This window comes from Dasypus novemcinctus, chromosome 5, assembly GCF_030445035.2.
Source record: "Dasypus novemcinctus isolate mDasNov1 chromosome 5, mDasNov1.1.hap2, whole genome shotgun sequence".
Lineage (NCBI taxonomy): Eukaryota > Metazoa > Chordata > Mammalia > Cingulata > Dasypodidae > Dasypus > Dasypus novemcinctus.
In genome coordinates this window covers 55,763,379-55,785,226 of record NC_080677.1, presented here as the reverse complement: position 1 = coordinate 55,785,226, position 21,848 = coordinate 55,763,379, and the positions used below count along the sequence as shown (strand labels likewise).

General features: G+C 39.0%; 1 protein-coding gene across 2 annotated transcripts in view; it reads right to left on the bottom strand.

The window, feature by feature from the left end:
* The window catches only part of SLC25A13 (solute carrier family 25 member 13), a 185,142-nt gene that overhangs the window by 40,911 nt on the left and 122,383 nt on the right, over positions 1–21,848 (bottom strand). For both annotated transcript variants that reach the window (XM_004470737.4, XM_071215167.1), the window contains 2 exons: positions 15,249–15,301; positions 14,003–14,083 (listed from right to left, as the gene is read on the bottom strand). In XM_004470737.4, the coding sequence (XP_004470794.1) occupies positions 14,003–14,083; positions 15,249–15,301 (134 nt within the window). The remainder of the gene's footprint in view (positions 1–14,002; positions 14,084–15,248; positions 15,302–21,848) is intronic.

The following is a 21,848-nucleotide window of genomic DNA, read 5'->3' as shown; positions in this document are numbered from 1 at the left end:
GGCCTAACAATTGTGGATAAGTTTTAAAGAACATGTGCCTTAAAAAGGACTTGTCAAGACCTAGCTTGCTTATTATCATAGGACACATGAGCCTAAACTACATTACCTAAGGGATCAGTTCAGGAGCTCTAGGTGTCCATCTCACCTCCAGTTTACATTTCTCCATAATACATTTTCTTTTACCCATTAACAAACTAAACCACCTTCCTCCAATGTTTCTTTACTAACCGAGCTCATAGTCCCAGGCATTCTGGGGCTCGGGGACGTGAGTCAAAAGAACTCACAAGATGAAGAGGTATCCTATCTTAGGATTTCTTCCCCAAAGCACTCCAGATGACACTCTTGAGAATATGCAAACAATATTAACGGTCTTGCATTTAACAAAATCCAACCAGTCATCAATCTGTTGTCCACAGAAAACACACCAGTGTATCTTTCTAACATAGTATACTCTATCCTATATTTTAAACTAAAAGCATTAACTATAACTGTAATTTAATCACCTCATTTTAATTTGAATTCACATGGTAGTTACTTATAGCTACTTAAAAAATTAAGTGGCGAAATGTATATGAAGAATATGTATCTTGATATTTTAATTATGCTCAATTGAAAGTACTTAGGTTTAAAGCGCTTTTCACAAATGACATGTGCTAAGAATATCTAATTGCACAGTGACATTCTGAAATGTGTGCTTACATGTCTCAAAAATAGATTAATATGAAGTTATGGAATATGACTTTTTTTCACTAAAACCGAAATACACTGTTTTGATATTTGGACACAAATAAAACTGTAACTACAAAAAAAAGGTCTACACTAGTAAGTATCTAATAATTTTTATTACACATTAAGTGAATGCAAGTGATGGCAGTATGTGATATTTGAAAAAATTAGAAAATAAAGATTTTTTAAGAAAGCCAACCTTCAGTATATTTTCCATTTACTCTCTTACTAACTCAAAGTTGTATTTAAATGCAGTAAAAACGGAGCCATGAAAATAATCTGCACGTAACCCAAGAATTATCATCACATATAAAGATCACAGGTTCAAAATAGATCTTCCACAAAGAGCAGTGGAGGAATTAAGTTAAAATGTATTGCCCACAGCTGTCAAGTGCTCTTCACAAGTACAGAGGACAGGCACTCCGCAATCTCACAGAAAAGCTGGCAAAGGTGAGGCGAAATGAGATGGGTGGGCAACTCGCTTCACCAAGCTCTCAAGGGAAAGAAAAGTGGGTTAGCCCAGTGCCCTCCTGAGAGCCACGGTCACCCTGCTTCATTCAGAAACTATGATTCCTCACTGCAGCCTGAAAAAAGAATCTTTCTCTTAAACTCTATTAGACTTATCTGACTAAACACAACACATATCTCTAAACAAAGCAAAATTGGATTTTTCTCCTTTGATTTAATATGCAAATTAACTCTTGTCCTAAGGAAAACATCTGCAGTTAGTCAATTAACAACTTTGAAAAGAATTTTGAAAAACAAAAAACAAACCAAACTTGGTTTTGAGACAGATATAAAATTGAAATTTCCTATTCTTAATTTCTTAACCACCTGGCAAGACAGAAAAAACTATTCTGTTTACAAGTTTTAGAAACATAAAGTTTCATATTTTCAACTTCATAGGATTTTAATAGGCCCCTAGAAGAAGCCTGGCCAAGAAACCAAAGGGGAATCTATCTGACTGACATTAAGTTACAGACCTGTCAAATATGTTAACATTTGGGCTCTGCCTGTTATACATGTCTATTTTGACTACGACTACAAGATTCATTCGATGATTTACACACCTTCAATGTCTAAAGTACATTAACTGTATGAAAGCTGTGACCCAACCTTTCTGTGTATTTTCATATCATAACACCTATTTAGAATTATGAAATATTTCTCCTATTTATTAGAAAACTAGAAAGATGGCCCAATGTTTGAACTGTGTTGCATCAAACAACTCTGAGACTTTCTCAAAGAGGGAAAAGGATGGAAAATAGAAGAGACAGCTAGTTGGTTCAATGGCTGTTATGAGGGTTGGACTTTCCCTTAATAAGATGATGTTTCTGAGCCACCAAAGGCAGCCTTTAACTGGGCAGCCCACTATGAATTCTCAGTGCCACGAGGGACATCTTATTTTTGCCTGGGTCCAAGTAGAAGTTAGAGAAAGAATGCCTCAATGAAGCAGTCAGGTGGCAGAATTCTTTTCCACTCAATGCCTTAGTCCCATCGCCAGGGAGACTTCCTGGGAAAACTGCAATGAAGCTGCCTCCTCAGCTTCTCAGAACTGTCCACATTTAGATACTGCCATCGTTAACATTTTTGTCTGTTTTTTAAGCCCCCCCTTTCATATGAATCCTTCATGATCCTGGCATGATTATTTCACGTTAACTATTTGATAAAATCTTTTCTCCTAAAAATATAAGCAATAATGAATAAGTTATGCCAACCAAGTGCCCCAAACTTTTTTATCTTTTTCCTGCTTTTAATGTTCTGAATGTACGTAAGGGTGAAAATTTGCTATTCCTAGGAACAAAGTCAAATAATAAAATAAATGGGGGCTTTTTAAAGGTTGGTTCCACCACTGAGTGATCATGGGAGGTCTTTCTCATGAAAACAATCTATTGATGTAGATACATAGATATGTAGGCTATTTCCTAAAGCCCTTCATTTCCTGTATACACACACACTCTGCTCAATCGCCATCCTTATAGTTAATGCCTCTCCACTGGCCACCTATTTCCAAATTATTATATTGGCATATAAAGCAACTACCCCTCCTTCCTTTAAAATTCCTTAGCTGTCTTAATCACCAAGACCTTTGAGTCAAGCATTTATACATTCAGTAAGTAATTGTAAGTGTCCCCACATTACCTGACACAATGCTAGGCACAGAGATAACATGAGACATGGGCCTTATTTTCAGAGTTTAAAATTCTCAGTTAAGTCAACATTTACTCCAGGTCCTCAGGATGTAATTAGTGGTCAGCACAAAGTTATAAAGGAAGATAACCTCAAACGGCAAAGTATTGACTATATTTGATAAAGACAGTAGGCCATACATAACCCTTAATTAAGTTTTTAAGCCTTGGAGTCAAATGTAATTGGAAGCTAGGTAAAGAAAATTTATAATATGGTCTTACATTTTTGGAGAGTATGCAAAAAATTCTCCCAGGACATAATTTATAATAATAATGGAAAACAATGCAACCATTAGATTTTTATTATACTATAAACAGATTTTAGAAATATAAGTATTTAAAATAAACTCTTTTTTCCCATAGCATCATTATAATGCATAATACATCTTGGCTATTTGACATGTTATACAGGAGCGACCTCACAGAAATTCAACTTCATGACTTGAGCTTCACATCATTCTATATTTGTAACAGTAGAAATAAGGAAGACACACAGACTTGAAGAGTGAAGTAAAAATTCTGCCCTAAGAAAACTACACTGTGAGGCCCCGACTCCACAGGAAACCCCAGGAAGAAAAAGATCACAAGACTTAAATCCACTTCAGGCAACCTGCCCCAACAGCTCTGATTGCCAGAGCAGATGAGTTCATTACATAAGGAAATTTTCTTCCTGGTTTGATATATGACTGGGCCTGAAATCTGAAGCTCAATCACAAGGAATGTGGCTTTGGGTATAGTTCATGATAAAAGTACATACACTAGTATTCAGGAGATAGTGACCAAATTCAAAGCTAAAAACAAAATGGTCTAAGTAGGATTTTGAACACATTTCTAGACGGTTGAAACAAATGGCACTGTTAAGTCAAGTCATTCATATGTGGGTGAGGTCATGACTTAAGGCTGCTCCCTGGTTTGGTGCACAAAAGCGAGGTATGCCAATCAAATTTTCTATCTCAATAATTAAATGAAAAACAAAACAAAATGAAACTAAGCCAATTAGCTCAGCCTGGGGAAGGGATGAAAAAAGGGTGAAAGGCCATACTGTGGAGAGAGAGGGGCCCAGTGGCCAACAAGAACATGAAGGGAATTTTTAAGTAAGTAGACACCTTTAGGAAGAGAAGAAACAGAACGGCAAAGTGAGAAACATGGGCAGAGAGAACAATGTCACCAGGAGAGAGACAAAAGAGGCAAAAAAGAAAAACATTCAATTCTCAGTGCTGCCTGGTTCTCAAGAGCTTTTGGTTTTACTTCATGTACAACCTTAAGGTAAATCTCCATTTGCTTATTGTTACTTTACAGAGTTTCTGCCCCTGTAAGAGCAATCTGGAGTAGGACTGGATTCCAGGATTAGCAACAGTCCCTCAGAGAAGGCATGGGATTGGCGAAGGTAGAAGGCAATGAGGTGTTTCCTTCCTGAAACATTGGTTCCTGCTTCCTGCACAGTTCCGCCGAGAGGTAGATATTCATTTCTCTTTTTTTGAATCTGGGCTGGCCTTAGTGACTTGTGTGATGAACAGGATGCAGTGCAAGTAATATTCTGCCCTTGCAGCTTCTGCCCAGGAATCCTGGAATGCCTGTTCTTGGGAGCTCCCTCTTGGAACCAAGCTGCCATGACTTGAAAAGCCCAAGCCACGTGGAGAAGCCATACATAGGTTCTCTGGTCAGCAACTCCAGCTGCTCTCAGCCAAGAGCCAGCATCATTGCCAATCACAAAAGTGGGCCTTCTTGGACATCCATCCCGGTTAGGTCTTCAGATCATTCCAGGCCCAACTGCCTACAACCACATGGAAATCCCATGTTATAACAACTCTGCTGAACCCAGTTAATCCAGAGACTCATAGAGCTAATAATAAACTGTTGTTTTAGGTGACTGATTACACTTCTCTTTTTCAATGATAGAAAGACACTAACATCATTCCCGTTAGGAGGTGAGCTCTGGGGTTAGGATTGGAATGTGGTGTAAGCATAAAAACAAAATTAGTCACATTAGAAAAAGGATGTTCTGCTGCTTGGCAAAGGAAATTCATCTTGGTAGAGAGAAGATAAACAGTGACAAAGAATATCAGAGATTTCAAGATCACTAGAGATGGCTTAGATCTTTGATACGCCATATCCAAACTCCAATACCGCCCCCCCGAGGTAATGGAGCAAGGTTTTATACTTTGAATCATTTTGCATATATGATCTCATTTAACCTTGACTAAAACCTTGTAAAGTAAGTGTGATGAATTAAAGATAGCTACAACTTCTTTGCCACTCCTCCCATTGGGGAGGAATCCCTTTCTCTACCCCTTGAATCTGGCTGGGTTGAAAAGAGCTAAAGCTTCTCCCTTTGCTCTTAGAACTCCTCTTGGAATAAGATACTGTAGCATAAGGAAGCCTAAACAACTATATGGGGAGCCCCATCCAGAGGAGAACTGGTCCCCCAGCTGCCAGCCCCAGCTGAGATCCCAGATGGCTGCTATTTGTGTGAGGACACCTTGGACCTTCCAGCTGTTCTGGACCTTCCAGCTGTTCCAACACTCCAGCTGATACCATGTGAAGCTGAAGAACTGTCCAGGCATTATGAGAAAAAATAAATTATTGGTTTAAGCCACTAGGTTTTTAGAGTGGTTGTTATACAGCAATAGAAAACTTGAAATAGTAAATTATCACCCCCATTTTACAGACAAGAAAATTGAGGTTCAGAGAAGGCAAGTGAGTTACCTAAACCTTGACTCACATTTAGTATATGAAGGGGTTGGGGCCCCAAACTGACTAAAAGCCCATGCTCTGTCCAGCATAACAGACTGTCCTCAGTTAAATGTGATTATTTTCACATTAATGATCATGATTTTCAAAAGGATTAGTTTTACAAATAAAAGCATCCGTGTTGTTCAATTCCCCAAAATTATAGTTGTGAGGTTTTGAAAGGAACACTTTTACCTTGTAAAATGATGTCCAGCTCTTTGCTGGCTATAGGTTATTATTTGGAAAGCACCGAAATTAGGGCTGGAAGAGAGTAGATAGTTAAGTTTGATTGTTAAGGATGGGAAGGGTGTGACTAACATAAAAGAAGAGATGGATAAAAGTCTGTGGCCATCTATAAACTGAAAATTTGATGAGATCATTTCTAAGAGCCAAGTTAGCTTTAATATTCTTTCATTTAGCAAATATTTACTCAGAGTCTGCTGGTTACCAAGCAGTGTCCTAGCTCCTTGGACCACATCAATGAATAAAAAGATCCCTGTATTTGTGGAGCATATGTTCTATGATGGGAGAGACAGACAATCAAGAAAAAACATGGTAAGTAAGGAAATTATATAATATGTTTGAAGATGGCAGAGTTAGGGTGAGAGAAAAAGAGTGGAGACAAAGAGAAAGAAGAACAAGGCTGACAAGGAGGATGTGTGTTGGTCGTGGGGAAGGTTGAAATTTTAAATTTACTCAATATCCAACATTAAGTTTAAATCACAAACCCAAAGAAATGACCTTTATCTAAGGGAGAAGCCCCAAGTTATGAAAAACTTGGTTAAAAGTATACATTGCTTCAACCATAAGTATATCTATATAACATGCTTATAAATCTACATATTCAGTACATGCCACACATTTCAGCTTTTGAAGGGAATACCCCCATTCACTATTCTTTTCTAAAACCAAAGCATATGAGTTGCACTGATGGGAAAATTTTGCAAAGACATAAATCTGGGACTCAGGAGTTGTTTCTATAATATCAAACTAGAAGGCAGCATTCTAATGCAAACATTTATATTGTTTAAGGATATAATCACATGTAATAAAAAGTATAAACACACGTATGTAAGTGGAAAACACCAACTGAAGTTCAGGATAGGGTTACCTCTCTCCCATCCATCTTGGGTGGGTGGGTAGGGGGAGAGGGAAAGTAATTAGGAGAGGTACACAAGGGCCTTAATCTTAAGGGCCTACATCTTAAGTGAGGTAGAAGGCACCTGTGTGTCTGCATCATTTTGGCTAAAAATGTCAAAATAATAATAATTAACCTCAACTGAATATAATGTAAAAAAAGATAGGCAACAACAACTTGCTTTAAAAACAGTATCTGATACATGGCTGTACCAACAAGCACAAAACATCATGAATATGGGAATCACCATAATAGTTAGAGAAACCATATCAAGGTCCTACAGATTTGCTGGAGATAGCAATTAAAATTGTTCTTCGCTCCATGTTTTCCCAATGTGATAGTCTTACTAATCCCTTTCAGAATCAATGACATGAGCATATCAATTAGTCTTCCCACTCAAAATGAAGATAAATTCATGTAAACACCATTAATACAAACAGAAAAATACAGTGGACCCATTATCAAAGGACTATACTCCAAAAAGCATGCTAACTTGTCTTTCCAAAAATTAATTCAGAAAAATCCTATTTTCTATTTTATAAGACAGAGGTTCCTCTTTCATTGACAATTTGTTCTGGTGAATAGTATTTCTTTTCATTTCAAGGTAGATTTATTTTTATTCCAAATTAATTAGTCACCATATTTATATTTCTTCCTTGAATCCAGTCATGGTACTACCTGTATTTCCTTATCTTGATGGGTCTTTTTACAATCAAAAGATCAGAGGCCAAAGATCCCAGACCCCTCAGTATTTCAGCCACCTGTTCCACTAGATAAACAGCAGAGAGTCAATAATCACTTATTTTGCTGAATTAAGGGACAGTAACATACAGATCATATGGCACTACATGCTATTTTTTTCTTAAAGCAGCAGCAATAAAACAAGAACAATGACATGCTCAGATATAAACCATCAGTTTTTAGAGTCAATGGGAATCTAAATGGAAGTGGGTAGAGGGATTGCAGACCCTCTCCTCTGCCACATTTACTGAAGACCTCCATGGCCAGCAACAGGGATGATCGATCATGTCCGCTAACAGGAGCTGAACTTTTGACTGATAGAGAGAGGAAGGATGGGAAGATGCAGAGAGAGAAGAAAGCAAGTCAGTGTATAGACTGTGTAAGGCGATGCCCAAGGGTCCAGGTCTTTGTTCGAACTCCTACAACTACTACCTAATTTAGAATGTAAAAGAAAACTCTGAGTCTTGAACTGTGCTGAATATATCACTACTGTTACAGATGAATGTATAAAATGCTCAGAAAACTGAAGTCAAATTTAAGCAGTATTCCCAATTCCAACTCAATGTAAAAAAAAAAAAAGTTTAAAAATAAAGTTACCCCAACCCAATCAAAATGGCAGAGTAAGACATTTCAGGGCTCCATTTTCCCCACAGAAGCTTTGAACAACCAACAAGGAATGACAGAATATTTTTCTCAAGGCTCCAGAGAACAGTTAAAGGATTGCAGTGACAACGCAAGCACTAAATCAAAAGAAGAGCTACTTAAAAGCTGTAGGATCTCCAGGCACTCTGGCCAACCCCTCCCGACTCCTCTGCCATCCATGACTTCGAGCTGGCTGACGTACCTTGTGTGGATCCCTGGTCCCCTTACCAGAGGGGGCAGAGTAACCCTCATGCATGTACTGAGAGCTTGTATGTCTGGCCCAAATTCTCTGGTGGTGGCCTGAGGGACTCATTTTCCAGAACTTGCCATGTATGTAAAAGGAGCTTGCCATGTATGTAAAAGGAGCTTTCCCAGAAAGCTATGGGACAGCAGTCACATGGATGTTGGGCCAAGAGATTACTGGCTGTAGGACATACAGTTGAGTGCCTGGGAAAGTGAGGAAACAGCTTCCTAGGGTAGAGGGAAAATTTGGAACTGTGTAAATGGAGAATTTCTAGGACCATGTGGGCAAGACCAAGACAAGATTCATACACAGAAAACATCAGGGAGGCCCATATGATTTGGCCTAGAGCTATTCTATAAACTCTTTGTAGGGATAAACCCTTATGGAGAAAACTTGCAGGGTCAATCTGCAAAGACTGGGAGAGGTATTTTATTTTATTTCTTCCTCTTTTTGTTTTTGTTAGCTCCTGACATTTAGAAAGCTCCGTCATAACACTAGATGGATACATGCTTAAGGAATAGTCACCTCAGAGTCCAAATTCCAGTAACAACACATTAATATATCAAAACATCCAGTTTCAACAAAAGTTAAAATCATACGAAGAAACAGGAAGCAATGGTCCAGGCAAAAGAGAAGATTAAAGCATTAGAAACCATCAATATATAGGACCAGACCTGGGGCATTTCAGAAAATACTTTTTAAAAACAGTCCTAACTATGATGACAGAGCTGAAAGAAAACATGGACAAAGATCTAAAGAAAATTAGGAAAATGTAGATGAACACAAAGAATATCAAGAGAGAGGTGGAAATTACATAGAGGAACCAAATAGAGATGAAGACCACAGCAACAGAAATAAAAATTCCCTGGAGGGTTTTCAATAGCCAATTGGAGCCGGCAGAAGAAAGAAACAGTGAACTTGAAGATAAAACAATTGAAATCATTCAATCTGAGAGAGAGAAAGAAGAAAAAAATGAAGAAAAGTAAACAAAGCCTGAGGAAAATATAAGACACCTTCAGGTGTACTAATATACTCATTGTATGAGTCCCAGAAGGAGAAGAAATTGAGAAAGGTGCAGAGAGAATATTCAAAGAACTAATGGCTGAAAACATCCCAAACACAATGAAATAAATGAATATTCACATCCAAACGAATGAATGAGCTCCAAAGAGGATAAACGTAAAAAGACCCAAATGGTGGCATATTATAATCACACAGTCAAATTCTAAATATACAGAGAAAACTCTGAAAGCTGCAAGAGAGAAGCAATGTGTCAGTTACAAGAGGGCCTCAATAACAGTAATCATTGATTTCTCATTGCAAAGCATGGAGTCAAGAAGGAAGTGGGATGAATATTTAAAGTGCTAAAAGCAGGGAAGCAGATATGGCTCAAGCAATTGGGCTCCCATCTACCATATAGGAGGTCTAGGGTTTGATGCCTAGGGCCTCCTAGTGGAGGCACATTGGCCTGTGTGGTGAGATGGCCCATGAGGAGTGCTGTCCTATGTAGAGTGCTGCCCCATGCAGGAGTGCTGGCCCATGTGGAGAACTGGCACAGCAAGATGTGCAACAAAAAGAGACACAGAGGAGAGATAATAAGAGACGCACAGATCAGGGAGCTGAGGCGGTGCAAGAGAATGATTGCCTCTCTCCCAATCTGGAAGGTCCCAGTATTGATTCTTGGATCATCTAATGAGAATACAAGCAGACATAGAAGAACACACAGCAAATGGACACAGAGAGCAGACAATGGAGGGAGGGGGGAGAAATAAATAAATTTTAAAATCTTTAAAATAAAAATAAAAAAAATAAAACGTTAAAAGCAAAAAGTTGCCAGTTCAACTGTAGTTCAAAAATAAGGGAGAGGTTAGGACATTGCCAGATAAACAAAAGCTGAGGGAGTTCATCAGCACTAGACTGGCCCTACATGAGATGCTAAAGGACAATAGACAAGAGATCAAAGTCATGAAGAAATAAAGATCTTCAGTGAGAGTTACAACATGGGTAAACATAAATGCCTGTACTACTGTGTTTTGGTTTGTAACTCAACTTTTTAATTCTTACAGGATCTAAAAAGCAAATACACACAATGGAATGATAAAACTGTGGTTTAGGACTCATACTGTATAAACACACAATTGTGACAAGAACTCCATAAAGGTCAGAGGGGTAAAGGAACATGGTTTACTATCTACTATTGAAGTTAAGTAGTATGCAAATGAAATGGTTATATAATTAGAACGTTAAATTTAAGCCCTATGGTAATTGAAAAGAAAATATCAGAATAGGCAAGCCCACAGAATGTAAATTAGATTGCAGATTGCCAGGGCAGGAGGGGGTGCAGGCAGAATGGAGAGTTAATGGGTACAGGGTTTCTGTTTGGGGATATGGGAAAGCTCTGCCAGTGGAAAGTGGTGAGAGTACCACAGTATTGTGAATGTGATTAATTCCAATGAATGGCATGCCTGGGAGTATTTGAGATAGGAAAGTTTATATTGCCTACTTGTTCCCACAAAATGAAAAACAAAAAAATTAAAAAGAAAGAGAAACCAAAGAGACGATAGTTAAATGCAATACAGGATCCTAGAAGGACTCTAATGGAGGAGGGGTATAGAAAAGGCTCAAAGTGATAAGACTGGGACATATTAAATCATTGGAATATAGATGGTAAGCTTTATATCAACGTTAAATTTTTGAGCTTGATAGCTGCACTTAAATGGTAACATAAGTGAATTTCCTTGTTCTTAGGAAATGTACATGACAGTAAAAAGTATTCAAAGACCATGATGTGTACAACCTACACTCAAGTGTTCAGAAAATGGATTATTAAATAGGTCAGTGGACAGATGGATGGACAGATAGAGTAATTTGGAAAATGTGGCAAAATGGTGGGGGAGGGTGTGCAGGTATGTTGAGGTTCTCTTTATGGGGTTTGTATTATTTTTGTAACTATCTTAAAGTTTGAAAGTATTTTAAAATAAAATGTTAAAAACCAAGATTCATCATTTTACATACATAATGAAACAATATTTTAAAAATTTCTTCAGTTATAGATTTCATATAAAAATTAATAAATTAAGAAATGGAATTAACTTTATTCCATTTTAGAGCAAGAACTTTTTTCCTTTAAATTTACTCTCACATTCAGTTTTTTATAATATATAATAATGCTATTAGTTTATCTAAGCACTAGGAAGTTATGAGGTTATGGTTCAAAGTTCTCCTTGCATATTTTCCCTGTTTTTTTTGCAGAAAGATTATAAAACAAAAAAGCCTTGTTCAAAGAAATGAACAGCTTTGGTTACGAGTGCAAAAGTCAGCCATGTGTACTAATTCTTAGTAATAATGAAGCAAGGTGAGTTCCCCAGGGACTTAAAAGTCAATGCCTGGGAATGCTTGGGTGAACTAAGAAGAGGAACTGCTCATGTGACACAACCTTTAAAAACCCTTTGTATTCCCAATTGGACAGATGAGGCTGTGAACTCATAGCGACTTTCTAGGATTTGTGTGTGCCTAGCTATGATTACGTGGAAAGCTTTGCCAAAGTCTGCAAAGAGAGATGCTGCTGCTATAAAAACACACACACACTTATGTTGAAAATGCAATTATCTGTCCCTCCAACTAAAGGGGCCTGGGTTGTTTGCTACCTACAGGATTGCTTACCCAAAAAGTAAGTCCTTACTTGTTAAATCAATGACTGTGGGAGGGGAAAAAAAAAAAGCCCAAACAGGGGACTTGAAATGCCAAGAACCATTTTCTTCCTGCCTCTGAGATGAAGGATGGCAAACCTCATTTCACAGATATTTTTAAGTAGCTATAAAGCCCAAGTGGCTCCAATTTTAAGCCTGTGTTTAGATCAGGTTTGAACAAGGGTTACACCTCTTTACAATACCTAGGCACTACTTCTGATGCCAGTCTGTGCTTTGTGTTTGAAATGGGCGACTGCACATGAGGCAACAAGACCACCTACAGAAGACAGTACGTGCCTCAACCAATCTCCCAGGCACCCAGATGCACATGCAGGCAAAATGCTTTCATTAAAGAGAAAAAAATAAATCTCAAATCCCCATGCCATGATGATTGCCAAAATCTCAAGTAATATCACATAATTAATTTGATATTTTAAATTCTTAGAGATCAGATACACAATCATGTGTTTACAGCAGGTTTTAAATTTGACTTTGGCAAAAAAAAATCAATCCAAAAACCTGATCTATCCACCAGCCCCACACTTACAAACTGTTATCTTGGGTCCAGTTATGCAACAGCCTGAAGGACTGGGCTGGAGACAACCTACGAATAAACCTCTTTAAAAATTACAAAATATTGTTACTCAAATGTTAAACTATAGAGTTGTTTTAAATGAATATTACAAGGATAAGCAGTTTCTGCAACTCCTAATATTTCTCTTTGATTATTATGTTGTGTCTTTTTTTAAAATTTAGGACATTAAAGGGCCCTTTTTCCCCTCCTGAATGCTCCTACAGTTACAGAACAAGGGGATCCTACCTGGCCGTCTATGACAGGTCAGTGATCAAACAGAAAGAGAATCAGCCAGCAGCCAAATTCCCTCCATCTGCTAAGAATTACCAGGAGCTAGGACTTCTTAGCTCCTGCTGCATTCAAACAACCACCATCCAACGTTAGATTGGATAATAAGGCACAAACATTTAACAGTCTCAGGTATTTGCCTAAGTTCTAAACTCAATGGTTTCTTCCTCAGAATTATTTTATAAATAACACTTCTGCACAAAACATGTCTATTTTTAAAATATGGCCTCATCTTTCTTATAAGAAAAGAAACATAGTTTAGATGGAAAACATAACAATATTGTAGTGCCCTAGTGATCAAAGGCCATTTATTAAGGCAATCATATCTTTAAATAGCACCAGTCTTTGTATAAGAGCTTAATTTACAAAAAGTATTTACATTCACATGAACAAACTGGTATGGTACATGAAATAAGACACAATGTTTTGCTGAGCTCAAGAACAAGGTGTAGGTTGTTCATCCATATAAAGAAACAATCATTCCAAGCCTTTTTGACAATGCCAAGCACATTAAGCAGCCATTTTCTAGCATCCTTCTCCCAGAAGCACTGGGAGGCTTGAAAAATTTCTGCCACTTACAAGGTAAAGCAAAGCAGAGAGCCCTGGCTGCTGACTGCAGACTACAAATTTTTGTGCCTGACCCAGCAGAGAGGGTGCCATGAGGAAAAGATGCACTAAAAATTAACTTCAGAGAAGGTTAGCAAAGATTTTTTTCAAAGGCCAAACGTTTCTGCTATAAATGATTTCTACTGCAGTTAGCAAAGATCTTCAAAGGCCAAACACTTCTGCTGCAAATGACTTCTAGTGCAGAAACAACCGCAAGCAATGAAGAATTTAACAGGCATGACTTAACAGGTAATAAGTTCAGAAACATTTACCCTTCCACCTCAGGAATGGTTCGCCTGTCTAGGAAAAGCCGAGATGCCCTAGTGGACTCTGCCCTTGTACGGGATCTGTGGTTAAACAGAAGCCTTAGTCCGCACTTGTTTACCACCGCAGCAACAAGTCTTTTCAATGTCGAGATCTGCAAAAGGTACTCACACAGCCTCCAGCAAGAACTTCCGCTGCAAGTGGGACCGAACCGTCTTTGTGCATAAATTTATCCCGTACAAAATCATTCACCTTGAAGAAAAATATTTATAGAAACTGATGAAAAATATAAAGAAAGTCATTTAACACATATAAACATGCATATGTAAATATGCTATTTTTTGGTCAGCCTACTGGAGTAAGAATAAACTGCACAAGTTAATTGATCTAGAAAGAATTTGAGAAGTTCTCTTAACAGTGCACATTTAATTTTTAAAAGATTTGCATTCCTAATGCTTCAGGGAGGAAAAAAAATAATCCAAAGAAAAATGGATTATGGTTTATAAACCAGAAAGTCAAATATGTCCAGCAGTAACAACAATAGCATAAAAACGGGACATATTGACAGAGACAATATAAAAACATGTTTTATAATTAAAAATATGTTTTATGTGGTTTGATTAAAGTCTTTTAACAAGACAATCTAAAACAGCACTCATCATTGTGACAACTCTGGCTGAGCAGATTTTTCAGCTTAAGTAGAAATTCAGTATCCAAAAATTTCTCAAGGATTTTTCAAAGAATGTTGACAGTATTAGTTACATTTATTGGATACCCACCACCTGTCAGACCCGAGCCAGGCACCAGGGAAAACAGGAGCAGCAACAACAAAAAATGTCGTTCATCAACTATCTGATGAAGGGATCAACTTCAGCTAGAACCCAAATCCCTGACATTTGGCTGTGGCAAATGCTTATGGAATATGCCTTAAACATGAATTCTAGTTAGTGAATGGCTTGTGTAATTGAAAGAGTGCACTTTGGAATCAGAAAGATCTGATTTTTGAATTCAAGTTCTCCCATTCACGCACTGCTGCAGGCTACTTAAATCCTATGAGTCTCACTTTCCTTATTGGTAAACTGTAGCTCTTACTTAATGTTTGAGATTAATAATAAGAGAAAAATATATGTAAATGCTAATGTATTACCTAGTACAATAGGTATTCAAAGAACTTTAGCTAGTACTACAATGACAGTGGCAATGACCAAGGCTATCACTAAAAGTCTTATTCAAGTTGATTATCAAACTTTTGGGCATCCGGTGTTAAATTGGGAATAAGGAAAAGCTGTGTGTGGTCAGTACCCCTATGTTTAAATTAGTTAGTCCATCTGAGGAAACACAAACCTGCTTAATACCTGCTAGCGTCTTGAGTATGTGCAAACTCCCTTAATAAGAGGCACCAAGTCAAAAGACTTACTGTAAGTTTTATGGCCTTCTCTGGTGCAACTCCCAGTAACTGTGGCAAGAGACCTGAAAAACAACAACAAAAAGCAGTAGTATGTTAAACAAATTGAATTAGCATTAGCTAAACAAATCAAGAGCTATGCAGAGGGAGATCACTACCCCAAAACTGGGGCAATCTTTGCAACAATTTTCTGCTATTACCTTTAATGAGAATACTTGAAATGGAATATTTCAGTACTAACTTCTGACAGCCACATCAAGACCAAATAAATTTCCACGTACATTCTAGATCGTTTACACTCTGGATAAATCAACAGCATTAGTGATATAGGAAAATTCATTATTCACCAGTTTGCTCCTTTTCCTACTGCTTTCTAAATCAGTGGACTTTAATCAATATATTATCTTTTTCTAACTCTTTTCTCATTCAACATAATTGTCCCCCATGATTAGGTGACAAGCACAAGAAAAATGCGGTTTTTGCTCTGGTCAGTCTCACATGGGGAAGAGGAAAGAGGACTTTCTGAGGAGGCGACAGTTTGGGAAAATGCATTCTGGGAAGTAGAAGAGCCAGGGCAGAGAAAGTAGAACAGGAGCAAACAATGCTGCTATGTTCAGAGATGAGGGAAAACAGCAGTGTGCCTGGGTTCTGCACCCATGTCATAGGCCAAGATCCTAAGCTTAAATTATTCTAATTTAAATGAGAAGTAATTAGAGGGCTTTAAGTGGGAGAGTGATGTGCTGACTCAGATTTTTAAAAGACCACTATGGCTGCTGTGTGGAAAATGGACAGGACAAACTGAGGGGTGGGTGTCTCAGAGAAGGTGAGAAACAGAAAAATTGGATTTGACTGCTACTGCTGGATTTTTAGCTTAAACATTGGGTAGAGATGAGGAAACCTAAGGAGTGTACAAGAGTTGGGGTAAAATAAGTGAAGAGCTCTGCTTTGGACATGTTTGGTTAGGTGGGAATTAAGCAAGATTCAGAGCACCAGGGGAAGGTGTGGTCTTTGAGAGGAAAGGACCCCTTTTAGAAAAAGCAGGACAGCTGGGGACTTTTTGGACTAAAAACATATTTTCACAAAAGGAAAAAGAAAAGCAAATACAAATGTCTTTCTTGACATACATATACATTAAGCTAATCCTGAGAATCAGAGTATATTGTACCCCATGTCAAACTGCTATCTTTGAGAGGGACATCAGGCCATCACACTTTGTCATTAAGTACAATTTCCTAATCCATCTGTACAAGGAGGTCCACCTGCAGCCCACTCTGAGGGAGGCGCTCTGCTCACACAGTCTTCCTAAGAAGCAGCCTGAGGCAGATGTGTTTTACTGCATGGCACAATGTTTCAAACATAATTTGAGTTTCTCCTAGAGACAGATACATAAATCTGGCAACCCCCAGGCTTCCTTCTGACATCACAGCAACCTGCCGCAGTTGGGAAAGGTTCCTCCCTTCTACACACAAGGCAAGTTCTGGAAATTGAATCCCTCAGGCCACCATCATGGGCCCAGTTCACCAAGGTCCCCACCATGCCTTAATGCTGACAAGGGTCAGCTGCCATTTATCATTTTGTGCCTATGGTTCTGTAACAAGGGCAAACTAAATAGACCACAACAGCTTCATGCTTTAGGAGAAATGGGAGAAACCCCATTTCATTGTGGAACCAAATGATGATGATGATGATAAGAATTTTCTTATAAAACAGATAACTCCATTTAATGCCTATTTATTATGCCAGGCACCATTTTAAACACTTTAAAAATCACTTTATTAACTCATTAAATCCTCCTAACCACCCAACAGAGGGGAAACTGAGGCACTCAGAGATGAAGGAACTTGCCCTAACTTACCCAGTTGGTAAGTAGTAAGAATGGGATTCAAACCTAAGTCCCCTGACTCATAAGTCTATGCTTCTACACATAACACAACTTCATTGGGTACTTAATAGGCAAATGTCTCATACCCAGCCTCCTCATTTCATTACATAACCTGCCTGGACCCTCTAAACATCCATGTGTGTAACCCCTCCTTAGGCAGTCATATTTTCTGAGCCTCCCTCATCCTCGGGGCTGCAGCTTATTGGACAGAGGACACCTGGAAACATGCAGCCAATGAGTTCAGCAACTTGAATCCTAGGGCCACGTGCCAAAAGGGGAGCCAGCCAGTTAGGAGCCTTCTCTCAGGAACATGCCCAAGGGAGAACTTAGAGCCAACAGAGCCAGGTAGCAGAGAGGTGGAAACTGAGAAGACACCCGGGTAGAGCTGGGAAAGTGGCTGGCTAAAGCCACTCTGTGCTAACACCACGAAGAAGCAGAGCGCAGCAACAGGCAAAAGCAGCGAGGTGGCAGAGAGAAGAGTCAGCAGTGCAAACGGCATGGAGAAAGCAAAGCGAGAGTCCACAGTAGTGTAAGTCCACAGGTAGCAGCACCGGTCTTGACCACTTTCCAGGTCCCAGTAAAATTCCTCCCTCAGATACCAGGGGGTTTCTGCCTTCTTTATTTATCACATGAATTCTCACAAGAAGACCATTCCTCTCAGTAGCTTGAGTGCAACTATGCTCTTTACAAGTTAAATGAACCCAAAGCAGCTCACGAGTTTGAAGATAGAATACAGAACCATGAGCGCAAAGCAACTGCTCTTATTCAAAGCCAGCATTCTCTCCCCCTAAAATATGCTACTTGTTAATCTTTTTAATAAGATACATACGACAAGAATGAAAGCTTTATTATTACTTTGTGAAACTAAAACTAATTTCTACTAGTGAAATGTGGAATAAGCTATTTGAACGACATCATAACATTTAAAATTTCCATTTCATTCTCTGTTTTCAGGTCAAGTACCAAAATGTTTAGTTAAATATTTGCTGGATGTATTTTTCTCATGATTAAATTGTAGACCAAAACTGTCGATGGGTTGAAAGCACTGTGATTTAAATGATGATGTCTTGTCTCATAACTACTCCATGACAGTTTTTTCAAATGACTAATAAAGAAACATCCCACGGAGCCAAATGACTAAGGTGTTAGATACAATCACTGCAACCAGCACTTCAAGCTATTGAGTTTTGTCTTCCTTGCTATAAACTTAATAATACACTGTGAACAGCAAAACAAAACCGAGACAACATCAGCATCAACAACTATATCCATGACCAAAAAAGTAGGGTAGCAAATATTCATTTGCTCAGCAAGCATTTACCAAATGCCTTCTGTGTGCCAGGGCCTGGAAGAACCAGAATGAACACAACGTCTATGCCTGAGAAATTCTCGATTTAGGGAGGAAGGGCCATAGAGGAACCTGAGGTGCCATCTTGTGCCAGACCACTAAGAACAGAGTGGTAAGTACCATAGCCCACGGGCATCCAAGTGCTATGGAGTGGTGAGGAAAAGCCCTTATTCTGCCTGCAGGAGGGGGAAAGCATCTGAAAAGAGGGGGTATCTGAGCTAGGGTTCACCAGATATTGGCACTCAGAGAGTACTGTTCTGGGTACTGTAGAGTACTCTACCCAGGCTAGAGAGGGAATGAAGGTGGCTGCTGATTACAATCTGAGGCCCACTACAGATGTGAGCCTGGACACCATCTGTCTTGGGAGATGCCCCTTGGGAGGGGTCATGGTCTATGGGACGATGAGAGGTCACAGAGGTGGGATTCCAATAAACCTTAACCCTTCTTCCACCTTGATCTCAGAGGGAGGAGGAATAACAGGGCTCAGTAATGCATGAACAGCCAGTCTTAACAGGCACTTCGTTGAGATCACACTTTAACTTAAAGTATATGTATGTTTGACATTTGGGTAACTTAGAAAAATTAGGCTTCTAATATAAGATGTTTGTGTCGGGTCCTGGAAATTCATTTTAACCATTAGAAACCAAGAATGGATGTGTGTGTTGTTTCTAACTTGTCAAAACAGCAGTATATTTTCCAACTGCCTCAAATGAAATTTATTAGTGTGGTCAGTGTTCTATCCTTCTCATTTTAGTTCAGCTCAATCAGCACATATGGCAATGCTTCCTTGGCAAAATTTACTCTACCAGAAGGCTGCTAAGGCAAGAAAAGATTTACAGGGAACAGTAGTAACACAGTATTTTGTCCTCAAATTTCATGGGCTTGAGAAGTAAATCATATGCTCCCCTGATTCCAAGCCCTTGTGTATACCAATGAGAACTGAGCTGGAGATGTGAAAACAGCCCACATCAGGAACCTCCATATGAAGTTTCATATGCGCCCCACAAAGAAGTTCTCGTGAGCAATGTACTGGATTAGAGGGCTACTGTGCCAATCTTTACCTTAAGAACCTTTCAGAAATATAACTCCAGAATCTCAGAGTTAGAAGGGACTATGAAAGAAATTAATTAAGTAAACTATTTTTCTCCAAAGACTTGGCAGCGAAATGAACGGCTAGGGGCTCTGGAGGTAGACAGACCTGAATTAGAATCGTAGCTCTGCACCTCTTTCATGCTGGGTGATCCTGGGTTATTTTTTGACCCCTGGGTTCCTCATTAATAAAACAGGGGTGCTAATTACTACTGATGAGTTTGCTATGATGATTATATGAGTTAATGTTTACAAAGAGCCAAATGCTATTCCCAATCTATCTAATGTACACAAATACATTACACTGCATTTCTTTCCACCTGTCTCTTCAAAACGTGATTCTTTTCTTGTTTACAAGAGGCAATTTGACCTGATTAATGTTGACTCTCCAGAATGAGGGAAAGTGAACGATGCTGTTTTCCTGTTTTTGTTGTGCCTCTTCTTAGAGGAGCTTCCCCCTCAGCAGGGAGGATGTGTCTGGTCAACAGTCTAGGTCTAGTAGTCCTGCTTACTTAAAGCAAGAATAAAGGTGTTGTATAGCTATAACAATAGAGTGATTGTTCTGTTTCTAAACCAAATCAAAATGTTTGAGTTAGGAGCCTACTCCTTTTGTACCTTAATTTCTAAATATATAAAATGAAGATAAATCACAGTCCCATTCTCAGGGGGGAGTCATGACAATGAAATGAGTTAATATATACAGATTCCTCTCAGGACAGCACTAAGCACATAGCAAGAACTACAGAAATGAGCTTTATTGTTATTTATTTTTATCTTCATCAATACTATCATTTATTATCTGTCCTCTTTTAGGAAAGCTGAAATCTAGAGAGGTTAAGCAGCTATTTAGTGACTATGGAGCTAGTTAGTGACTATGAAGCTATTTAGTGACTATGGAGAGGCACTGAGAGTCAAATTTAGGTCCACCAGTAATCCCTAGCCAGCTCTATGCCTCCTAATGCTCAGCTTTCCCCCCATCTAGGGGAATTACTGCTCTTTCCTCTTTGCCCTTTCTAAAGGCATTTCTCCCAACCTAGGCTGTTCCAGTATATTTCTTTGGGCCCTCAGTCCCCTGCATGGACTGACCCTTTCATACAACAACTGGAGGGTGGCCATGTGGCTGATGTCCATATCATGCCTCTACCTTCCTCTCTAGGTCATGGTTATTAGGCTCCTTAAAACACCAAAACTCGGAACATCAGAGTCAAGTCTCAGGTTATAACCTGGCAAACAAGGGGAGTTAGGGGACTACATCAGGAGAGAGGCTCAGAAATCAGGCTGATGGTTCCTGGACAGCTGTAACCTGACGTGGCAGGTTTTGCAAAACACTATGCTTAACAGGACAAGCAAAAGAACAGATGCTGAGCAGCCACTAATAAGAAAGAAGCTCAACAACCAAGGCCACTTTTTTGCCTTCATCTAGTGGCCAGTCCAACCCTGAGAAAGGTAGCTCAGAGCACATAAAAGGGGGTCAAAGACATTCAGGGCAGAGACCATCAATCCACAAGGCATCCCTATTACTGGAGCTAAAGCTCCATGCAGCACATTGCTACATTATCTAATCAAGTTCCAAGCCGGTGGCAACCTCTCTTATGTTAAATTCTTACCTTCTGACCTCATTACTGAGGCCACTACACTTGCCCCTGCCTTCCCAGAGACTCCTCCTTGCTTTCAACATCAGATTAACCTTCATTCTGGAGCTATCAACACTCTGTAGGCCCTCCCTTATAGCTTTTATTCTTGCTCCCATTTCCATGCCCTTCTCTCTTCACTTGTTCACTTGTCCCATTTGTCTTTCCGCTTTTGACTCATATTGCCCTTAGGCATGAGGCATTTCCAACCTCCCAACTTCAGGCCCAACCACACTATCCTCTTTCAAAGCCTCTTTACAACCCAGTTCTCCACCCATTCTTTGGGCTGCCCCAAGGTGACCCAACAATGAAGCTGGGAGATTGGCAGGGAGGCAAAGGCAGAGGTCTGTGGTTTAAATGCCTATTCATCTAGGTTAAATGTTTTGCCCCATCTATCGGTCTGTTCTTTTAACTAGGGCTCAGGATGTGTTTGGAGAGTGAGTGTTAAAATGCAAAATAAAAGAGAATGGCTATGGTCTAGAAATTATTTGATTCCTCTACTGTGGGGCTTTCTAAAAGTAAATCTATGGGAAGAAGAATCACATAACTTCCTTAACTTTTTCACTCTACTACTTGGAATCTTCAGGATTCTGGATATCTGTCTTCAATCTAAATTATTCCCCTGCTGCTGAAAATTGAATCCATTTTCTTATTTCATTCTC